This window comes from Prunus avium, chromosome 2, assembly GCF_965620075.1.
Source record: "Prunus avium chromosome 2, drPruAviu1.hap1.1, whole genome shotgun sequence".
Classification (NCBI taxonomy): Eukaryota; Viridiplantae; Streptophyta; class Magnoliopsida; order Rosales; family Rosaceae; genus Prunus; species Prunus avium.
In genome coordinates, this window is record NC_142285.1 from 29,449,701 (window position 1) to 29,459,608 (window position 9,908).

At 38.5% G+C, this 9,908-nt stretch overlaps 2 protein-coding genes across 2 annotated transcripts; one reads left to right on the forward strand and one right to left on the reverse strand.

Annotated features, from left to right (window-relative positions):
• The first annotated feature begins 570 nt into the window (after positions 1-570).
• On the forward strand, positions 571-2,636 carry LOC110764188 (large ribosomal subunit protein eL43). The gene is made up of 5 exons (XM_021967101.2): positions 571-706; positions 1,593-1,632; positions 1,970-2,058; positions 2,213-2,295; positions 2,390-2,636. The coding sequence occupies exons 1-5, from the start codon at positions 704-706 to the stop codon at positions 2,451-2,453; spliced, it is 279 nt and encodes a 92-aa protein (XP_021822793.1). The 5' UTR covers positions 571-703; the 3' UTR covers positions 2,454-2,636.
• A 2,453-nt stretch (positions 2,637-5,089) lies between these two features.
• On the reverse strand, positions 5,090-8,788 carry LOC110764166 (uncharacterized). The gene is made up of 3 exons (XM_021967082.2): positions 7,377-8,788; positions 6,192-6,453; positions 5,090-5,709 (listed from the first exon to the last, which is right to left on the reverse strand). Exons 1-3 carry the CDS (start codon positions 8,381-8,383, stop codon positions 5,530-5,532), a joined length of 1,449 nt encoding a protein of 482 aa, XP_021822774.1. The 5' UTR covers positions 8,384-8,788; the 3' UTR covers positions 5,090-5,529.
• Positions 8,789-9,908: the final 1,120 nt, after the last annotated feature.

A 9,908-nucleotide genomic window follows, 5' to 3' on the forward strand; every position in this document is an offset into this window, starting at 1 on the left:
ATAATAGTTGAAGGAGAAGAAAATGGAAGAGGATTTGGTGTTAAAAGTGAATAGTATTGGTTGGTATTTATAGGAAAAAATTCATTAATTTTTGGGTTTTTTTTTTTTTAAATTTTAAATTTCATTTTTTTTTCATTTTTTTTTATTGCATAAATATTGGCTGCCGTTGGATTGGAGGAAAAAATTGGATCAGACAGCCCAGACGACTCCACGTGTCTGCTAGCCGTTGGCGGAATTGTAGCGTGCGCATTTGAATTTTTCTTAGAACGCCAGGGCTGATATCAGCGCAAAACTCGGGCTCACGCAAATGCTCGCCTCCCCCTCGGGCCAACCTAGTCTACTGGGGTCCACCTCCTACTCGGGCCAGCCTGCTCTGCTGTAAACGATTTTTGGGCTCAAAACGCCCCCAGCCCGCCCCCTAGCCTCTCAGCTGGAAGTGCTCTTAGTCTTATTTTATCTTTATTTTTCCGTTGCCCAGAAAAACTTTAGTATGTTTTACTTTTTTTTTTTTTTTTCCTCTATTGGACTAACTAGACTACGAAGGCCCAAAAGAAATAAAAAGCCCTAAAGACATGTTCTGAGGGGAGGGATAAGCCGGAGGGAGGCCACTATATAAAACACTAAAGAAACGAGGGTAAAGAGCTCGGGCTGCGAAGTGACAGAGATTTCTAGGGTTTTAGCTCCTCCATTTCCATAACCCAAAATGGTACGTATTTTTTATCGTGTAAACCTTTTGGTGTTACAGAATTTTATTTGTTTCGCAAATATATTGCATAAGTTTGTGCATTTGAAATCTGTTGATGAGCAGCCGTCTCGAAATAGATCTGTTTTTGTTTTGCTTCATTGTGGTTGGGGAAATTGTGCATTCAAATCTCATATTTTTTTTGTACTGTATTTATTTTCGATTTTGTTTTATGGGTTCAAATGGGAATTGCAAAACTGGAAGATATAGAGGGGTGGAAGTAATTTTTTACTCAGAGAGCAAAACAAATATTGAGTTAATAGTACCTATAAAAAAATTATTGGGTTAGTTAAGTCCTTGAAAATATTTAGCTGTCTAAGCATTCTGGTGTGTTGTTAATGATTTTCTCCCCAATTAGTGTGGTTGTCAAATGGGGTTTTCTTTGTGTTACACTGTGAGATGTAGAAGTAAACTGTGACCTTAGATCTTGATATAGATTGTTGAAAAAGAAAGCTTTGCTGATTCTTTGTGTTATGGTCCAAGAGATTAGTTTCATGGTTTGAAGATTTATAGGTACATCATTGTAGGTAGAGGACTTGGAGTTAAAAATAGTTGTTGCATTTCCCCTTGTTTTTTGTATCTGTGCCTTCTACCTTGTGTTCTACTTTGGCCTTAGAAGAAAATTCATCAACTGTGGCTCAATAGTATCCTTGCTAGTTTTGCCTCGGTGATTGCATCTCAATTGATGTGGATTGTGTATATGAACGGCTTTAGCTTTATGGTTATAGATTGTGTTTTTAATTTTTCTTCTTTTTCTAAACTATTCCACTATATTGACCATAAACTATTCCACTACCAACATGGATTTGATTTTTTACTTTCCACTTTTTTTTCCTCTGTTGTTGTGCAGACAAAGAGAACCAAGAAGGCCGGTATTGTTGGGAAGTATGGTATGTTCCTGTTGCACTTTTTTTTTCTTCCTTTATTTTAATTTCATTGGAAATGAAATACTGCAGGGGAATCAGTTTAGTTTGTGTGTACTCACGCAAGCAGGAATGCAGAGAGTAGTGCTGAATGATTATTCTAGTTTAGGTTTATAACGATTTTGAAACACAATCAAGCTGTATTATATATAAAAAATGGATTTAGAACTGTCAAGTGTTGTTGCTAAAGATTGTATTAGTAAACAAGGGAAGTGTTGTTGCTGTCATGGTATGTCACAATAATTAAAATTTAATGTTTTGTTTGACCTACAAAGGTGGCCTTACTCATTTTGTATCTATTCAGGCACTCGATATGGTGCTAGTCTGAGGAAGCAAATCAAGAAGATGGAAGTTTCTCAGCACAGCAAGTACTTCTGTGAGTTTTGTGGGAAGGTAGTTACCCTACTCTGGTATTTTATGATTATTCTCTACAGTCTTGTGGTTTTTGTATGAGTAGTTGGTTTTGTGAGCCATGGAAAAACTATTTAAAGTAAAAATAGGTTTCTATATGTATGCAATCCTTCTTATGAAAAGCGCACCATTGCAGTATGCGGTGAAGCGTAAGGCTGTCGGAATCTGGGGTTGCAAAGATTGCGGAAAAGTGAAAGCCGGTGGCGCCTACACCCTAAAGTAAGGACTATCTCATTATGGGCTTTGTTTGTAACATATATTCCTGTCATTCTGTACTTGGGTTATAATTGTTGTGTTTTGGTATATGCTGCAGTACCGCAAGTGCCGTGACTGTTAGGAGTACCATCCGAAGGCTCAGGGAGCAGACTGAGAGTTAAATCTCAGACTTCTTCTGTTTTCCTTGAAATCTATCTTTTTCATGATGCAATATGTAAACCTAGTTAACCATCCTTTTCGTAATGTTCTATTTACATTCTGTTATGTGCTTGTATGCGGAGCTTTATCTTTGACAAAGCGGAGTAAGTGGTTAGAGTAAATTATAGTTGTTTTGGTTAAGATCACAGACCCCTTGCAAAGTTCAGTTTTCTTGTGTGGGTGATATTGCATTCTATGATTCAATCAAAAGGTTGTTTGTTCTCAATTCGTTCATTTATTAAATTTTGTACATGTGAAAGAAATATATGAACCCCTTTCATACAAAAGCTCAAAAAGGAACAATTCTTTGGTTGACAAGGAAAATTGCCTTGGACATTTGTATGAATTATTTGTGGAGGTGAAACTTGCAGATAAGTTTTCTAAAGCGCAAAGCCCACTCCACTATTAGTTGTCATTACCAAACAGGCAAATTTCAACTACCCTTGCGAAGTTTGACGGATAAATTAAGTAAAGGGTATATTAGTCATTTGCCCCTTGAACTTGTACTTAGCTTTCAATTAATTCCCAATCTTGTTTTTTAAGAAAATTAAGGATATGAAAGCCTTTTTTTCACCAATTTCCCACCTACCGTTTAAATCCGCAACATTCCATTCAATTTGCCATTAAATATGAGGATAAAGTGGTCATTTTGTACATTAAAAATAAATAATAAATATAAAATAAAATAAAAAACAGAAAATTGAAATAAACTCTCTCTCTCTCTCGTAATTTGTCGCAGAGGGTGTAGTTGCCTAGAAGCTCCAAATGTTGCTCCAATCTGCAATTTCCTAAGGTGGGATTCTCCGGTAAAGCACCTCACAGCCACCTTGAGCGCAAGGAGGGATGGGTCTAGAGGCAAGGGCTGGGGCTGGGGGATGGGTCTCGGCTGGGGAGAGAAGAAAAAGAATGGGGAGGGGGGAGGGATCTGTGGGGTGGGGGATTGATCTGGGGATGGAGGATTGGTCTGAGGGTGGAGGGTGATGGTCACATGGGGAATGGGAGGAGAAGAAAACCCAAGGGGGGCTGGGCTCGGGAGTTAAAAAACAGAAAGGGGGAGGTGAGGGGAGGGGTCTGTGGGGTGGGGGATTGGTTTGGGAGTAGAGGATGGTGGTCATGGGGGAATGGGAGGAGAAGAAAAACCCGGAGGAGAGGTGGTCTGGGCTGGGTTTGGGGGATAAAAAATATAGAAGGGGGAAGTGGTGGGGGTGTTTGGGTAAGCTGTTTTGGGAAGTGGGTGTTGCTGCTCTTTTGATAGCAGAGCGCTCTCCATTGCGTCCAAGGCCATGGCTGCTGCTCTCTATAGGAAGTTCCATTGTTGGGGCACTGGCATTGAGGATTTAGAAGAAATTTGGGACTTTTGGGTCGTGTTTTCTTTTGGGTTGGAAGTGGTGGAGGAAGTGAAAAGGGTGGTTGATGAAGATGAGGAAGGCTGCTGATATGAAGGGGTGTGTTTGGGGATTTGGAGAAGAGAGGGCGAGGGAGTGTGTTTGGGGTTGATTTTCTGTCAATGGGTTTTCTGCTGAAGAAAATTGATCTTGAGGAGGAAGAGGGGGAAAAACCCAATTGGTTTGTAGCTAAATTTGAAGAGTTTGTAGAAGAAAGGTGGTGTCTTCTAGTAGTAACAGGCTTAACCCATGTGCTTGTTGTTGTAGCAGTGGAAGGCATGGTTTCTCTATTTTTAGTAAATTAACAAGGAAATAAAAAAAGCCTGCGCAGTGATAGTAAGAGTAGAGAATGGTGGCTCTTGATTGGCTTTGAAGGGCAAGTAAATTTGTGTATTTTGTGCTTGTTGTGTTGTGAGAGAGAGAGAGAGAGAGAGAGAGAGAGACTATGGTGGGTTGGCTAGGGGATGACGGTGGGGGAGGCTAGGGATTGGTGGGAGCAAGATGGGGCTAGGAATTGTTTTTGTTTTTATTTTTTTTCTTTATTGTTTTATAACATTATTTTATAATTAATTAAGTGTCACAAGGCATGTGACCATTCTTAACACTAATTGGATGAAATGTGAGTGAATCTACGGTAAGAGGGAAATTGACTAAAACTAATAATTGAGGTCTTTAATTTTCTTAAAAAAAAGAATAGGGGGCAAATCGAACATTAGGTACAAGTTTAGGGGATAAATCACTAGTCTACCCTTAAGTAAAAATAGAAATGTGTCAAATTATAGTTCTCTGGATCCAGCTTTCTTCACCCACATATAGCACAAAATTACTTAATTTAAACCAACGAACTGATTTGGTCAAAAACCCTTTTACAGGTTTCTTAGGTTCCTTAACAACCCTAGTTTGGATTGAATTTATGCTTCAACAACCCTGAAACTGCATAATAAAAACCATGCTTCTTGTTACCATTGCCATCAATTTGAATGAAGATACAGAAAGGGTAATTGATTTGCACTCTTAATATGTCGCAGTCACAAAAATGAGCGGCAAAAACCAATACAATAACTTGTCATCTCAATTGTTAAGGTGAGATCAAGAGGATATACTTGTAACTGAAAAATCAAGGAACTTGGAAAACTTTCACTATGATTCACTTTGTGCTCAAGCTCACGATTGGCTATAATTACATGGATTAACAAAAGAAGAATGCAAGTACGTGGGCTGGAATGGTTAATGGTTACTGAAAATTTTCTCACCTTGTTAAAAATACTAACAATTCACACACAACAGCGGCTGGGTCAAGGTTTTACCTGGACACCATCACTTACATATTACATCTACCTCATCTATACACAATACGCACTAGGATTGCAAAGCGAAAATTAGTAAAGCATCCGGATGCCGACCAGCATTTCCTCCTCTCTCTCTCTCTCTCTCTCCCTCCCTATATGTATACACAATCTAAGAAACAATATATATAGATGTAAACTTTGACACTCCCCACATATGAGTTCAAATACGCACCATCCTCTCCAGGCAAGATGCCGAAGATGTGAACCTAAAACTTGAAGCTACATTAGAAGGGAAACCATAAAAGCTTCCTCTTGTTCTCACATCTCATGAACTTGCACTGATAAATGAGTCCTCATCGAGGTTTTCATAAAATTGGAATTGGTATGCTGTCACTAGTACTATTGTGCTGCATTTGTTTCTGGACAGCTTTCACTGCTGCTACTCTAGCTGCATTTGCGGCCCTATTAGCTGCTGTTACAGCCCTGTTCACTCTTTCATCCACCTTGGCGACGTCATAGGCTTTCTCTGCCACTATTCGTGCTTCCTGATTGTAACATGAATAATAAAACAGATTAAGAACAAATTCTATTGGCTATTCATATTGTAATAACTAAATGTCAACCCATTTCCCACTTCCCTAAGAACGTGACTACTGAAGAAATCAAAGATAATTATAAGTGCTTTGGTATAGCGCTACTTCGTTGCTAACAAGTATTAAAAATAAACATGCAAACATTTATTGAACATTGCATAGGTTAGAAATTGTGAACTAAAACGAACTCTAAGCATCATGCTAACTATAAGTTTTTTGCTTGAGCACACTTCTTTAAATTGACTCAAAAGTGATACGGATGAGCACTAAAACCAAACAAGTCTTGACCAGAAATTCATATCCTCATGGAACCACAAAACAACAAACTCTTTTGTAGCTGTACTGTGGGCACAAATTTGTAACACATCTGCTACTGTTGCATTCCATAGAAAACATGTGTGCCTTATGCAAATATTTGTGTAAATAGTAAGTACCTGTACCGCATTGAGTACTTTGGAATGATTAACAGCAACCGGAGATACAGGATAAGTTGCATTTTGTGTGCTTGGAACATCAAGGACTCCATTTTGCCAGTGACCAGCCTGAGTTTCCCCAGTTCGGAATGTGTACATACCAAGCCCTTGTCTTCTACCCTCATGCCATGCTCCCTCATACCTATGTCCATTTGCAAATCGATAGACTCCAAACCCATGCATTTTATCCGCAAAATATTCTCCAGCATATGTATCCCCATTTCTGAATAAAGATAAATAAAAGAAATTAGCAGAATTTCTCTAAAAAGGTACTGAACATTTATATATAGGTGTGTAGTTAGCCACAACTGAGGTATCCATAGATATAAGGCCCAAACTAAACACAAAACAAAATGCCAAAAGGAGCATGGATGTGTATTTGTGTGCGTACTTGCATAGCAAACCATCCCAATATCTCAATATCAGATGAAAGGCGAAGTAAACTGAAGTCTGCACATAGCATTTTATTATTTAACTAGTATAACTGCTCTATCTCAAAACACAAATGGTTAGAAAACATGTGAATAACAGCACTAAAGTGTATATATTGATGCAACTGTCGTAATTCAACTCTGTAGAATACCTAATAACAACATGAATAACAACACATGTTTTCACATGTTTTGGTAAGATGTTCAAATCAACACTAGGTAGAATACCTAAAATTCAACTCCCCCTTTTTTTTTTTTGTGGATTTATATCTTGAATTTCCATGAGCATCACTCACACCTGTTTATTTAAATTAAGGTAACCATCCTTAATTTTTTTCCCACGCTTCCCAGAATTTCTGGCAACAATTATCTCAGGTGCCTACAGTATAACAGTGATGAACGCCCATTCTTTTCTAGCTCTACTCTAAAGATTAACACAAAGAACTCTGTCCCGTTCTTAACGTTTACAAATCCACAATATTCCCCAAGTAAAACCAAACGAAAGTAGTGAAATCCAGAAAACTCAACTATCACATCAAGTGGCGCAATCCATGATTAACAACTTCTTCACAATCAAATCACAACCAAGTAACAGAAGAACTAAAAAAATCTGAGACAATAAGTGGAAATAACATCATCATCATCAGAATAACCAAAAATATAACCCAAAAAATCATAAAATAAGCAATGTCACAAACTCCATTGCCAAATTTACCTGAAATGGTAGTGACCAAGGCCATGCTTGACGCCCCACTTGAATTCCCCAACATATCTACTCCCATCCTCACAGGTATGAATTCCACACCCATGAGTCTGCCCATTAGACCATTCCCCAGCATAAACATCACCAGTGTAAAACCTATACACTCCAAAACCATATCTAAGACCCTGCCTATACTGCCCGCGGTACCGGCTTCCTCTTGCCCATGTCTCTACACCATAACCATCATATTTCCCATCAACCCAGTCTCCCTCGTACCTCCCACTCATGTAATAGTAATACACCCCACTTCCTGAACACTGTCCCTTGTGAAACTCACCCTCATACACGTCTCCGTTGCCATAAACCTGAACCCAACACCCCGAATTTCCTCTGTTCTCAGCTTTTGGGCGAGACCCAATTGACCAAAACACCGGCAAAGGCGGTCTAGACAAGGAAGACGAGGTCTTGAGCTTGATTGGGAAAGACCTGGCTAGGAAAAGCCGTATTGATGGGAGGCGAGGGAGGGCGAGATTGAGCGAGAACAGCAATGCAGAAGAGAAAGCAAAAGCGGAGAGAAAGTCAAGAAAGAAAGAGTGGCTTGGGTGAGAGACCAAGAAGTAAAAGAAGGGCAGACAGAGCAATAGGAGGAGGCGGCGGAGGCGGTTGACGCGGCGGATGAGGCGAAAAAAGGCGGTTTTGGCGGCAAGAGAAGGGGAAAAGAGAGGTGGGTTCTTCGGGGGCGGTGGGAATTTGTAAAGGGTTGGGGATTTGGAGAGGGAGGAGTGGGTTTGGGTCAAAAGGGGTCGCTTGTAAGGTGTGGTTTGAGGGATTGGAGGGTCATTTTGGGGCAAATGTTGAGATGGGTAGTGAGGAAACTGAGAGATGTGGTTGAATTGGTGCGAAATTGAAGAAGAGAAAGAAGGTGGCGGTGGTGGTGCTGCGCCTGAGATTGGATTGAAATCGGAAGAGACGCCAATGCTTTCTTTTCCGATCTGAGCTTCTGATTTCTTATGATGCATTACATAAGGAACACAATACCAATCATAGCAACAACAAAAACGGAGACAAGAAGAAGAAGAAGAAGAGGGAGTTTCGTTTCCTCTGTTCTTATTTGGATTTTGCTTTTTGGTTTTCGATTTGATTGCAAGGAGAGTGGTGGGGATGTGAATGTGGGGTTAGGCGAATGTTTCTCTCTTTATTTTTTTCCAATTTTTTTTTTGGATTTTTGAGTAGTATTATGGATGACTGGAAAGGAAGAGGAAGATGAGATGTTGGGAAGAGCGATGTGTGCGCTGAGTTTATGGCTAAATATTGAACCAAGAGTGGAGTGTTATACAATCGTCCATTTCCAATTTTGAAAAACCAGAGAGACCAGTCTGAGAAAGAGAGAGAGAGAGAGAGAGGTCCACGGACTATATCTGACAACTCAAAGCGACAAATAATTCGGTGAAAGTAATACATATTCCTTCTCCTCAAACAGTAAATACGCGTATTTTATTCCTAAAACATGTATTTGAAAAAAAAAACTTCTATTTTTAAGTTTTCTTAAATTTACATAAGAAATCTATATATGTTTTTAGAGTAATCGGTATTTTGTTGAAAAGATCAAACGGGTTTTACAATCCTCAAGAAGAGGTCAACGGACTCCTACGACCAATTCATAGCGCTTAGAATAGACAAAGCGTATCTATAATCTAGTAATCCGATAAATTGCCATATTGACCTTATGTTTGATACAAGAATAATCACTCATCTAAGGCTTATCAAGGTGAAGTAACGAAAAATATGATAGAAGAATTGCATTCGCTATATTGATTCTACAACTTGTAGAATTTGCTTTGTTTAGAATTTTTCACTTTGTGATCAACTCTCTGACACCGATGCTTCTTTTTATAAGTGAGAGATACATCAACACATTCCTTCTTATCAGTAATGAAGCAAACCTAATACGCAAGTGAATCTTTTGTATGTTTTGAAAAATATATTGTACCCGTATAGTATAATTCAAAACCAAGAAAACCAACAACAATGAGTTTGACTGTCTAAGATTGTATTGTATTTGAATTTGGAAATGAAGTTATTTGTCAAAATATTAACAAAAGCATAGCATATCAATTTTTCTTAAATTTATCGCAATCTGTATTTGCGGTTAAAATTTGTTACTATATTTTTAAAAAAAAACCAAGTTATATACTTTAGGTATTTCTGGTTCCATGTATAGTAACCAAGCATAATCCCCTTATCCATGATTTGGCATGAAATGACAAGGGAAATCAACTAAACCTAGAGATAAAGAGCTCACAGATATTTTTATAATTATATGTAAATATAGAAATAACCAAATCATGTTCACATGAGCCACAGACACATATGGCGGCACTTTAACATATCTGTGAAGCTTTTGTTACGGATGCAATTTAAAATGAGGTAAAGTGTATGTGCAACTTGGCCATATGCCAATACTTTAGCTACTTTCTTTTTGGGTAAAATGCATTTTTGGTTATTGTGTGTTTTGTATCAATTTCAGTTTTGGTTTAGATCTCA

Coding starts and splice junctions, on each gene's coding strand:
- LOC110764188 (XM_021967101.2), top strand. Junction 2,059..2,212: donor TCTGTGAGTTTTGTGGGAAG/GTAGTTACCCTA, acceptor GCACCATTGCAG/TATGCGGTGAAGCGTAAGGC. Junction 2,296..2,389: donor GGTGGCGCCTACACCCTAAA/GTAAGGACTATC, acceptor TATATGCTGCAG/TACCGCAAGTGCCGTGACTG.
- LOC110764166 (XM_021967082.2), bottom strand. CDS start 8,383: ATGCATCATAAGAAATCAGAAGCTCAGATCGGAAAAGAAAGCATTGGC. Junction 6,454..7,376: donor CTTGGTCACTACCATTTCAG/GTAAATTTGGCA, acceptor ATCTTTATTCAG/AAATGGGGATACATATGCTG. Junction 5,710..6,191: donor AAGTACTCAATGCGGTACAG/GTACTTACTATT, acceptor TGTTACAATCAG/GAAGCACGAATAGTGGCAGA.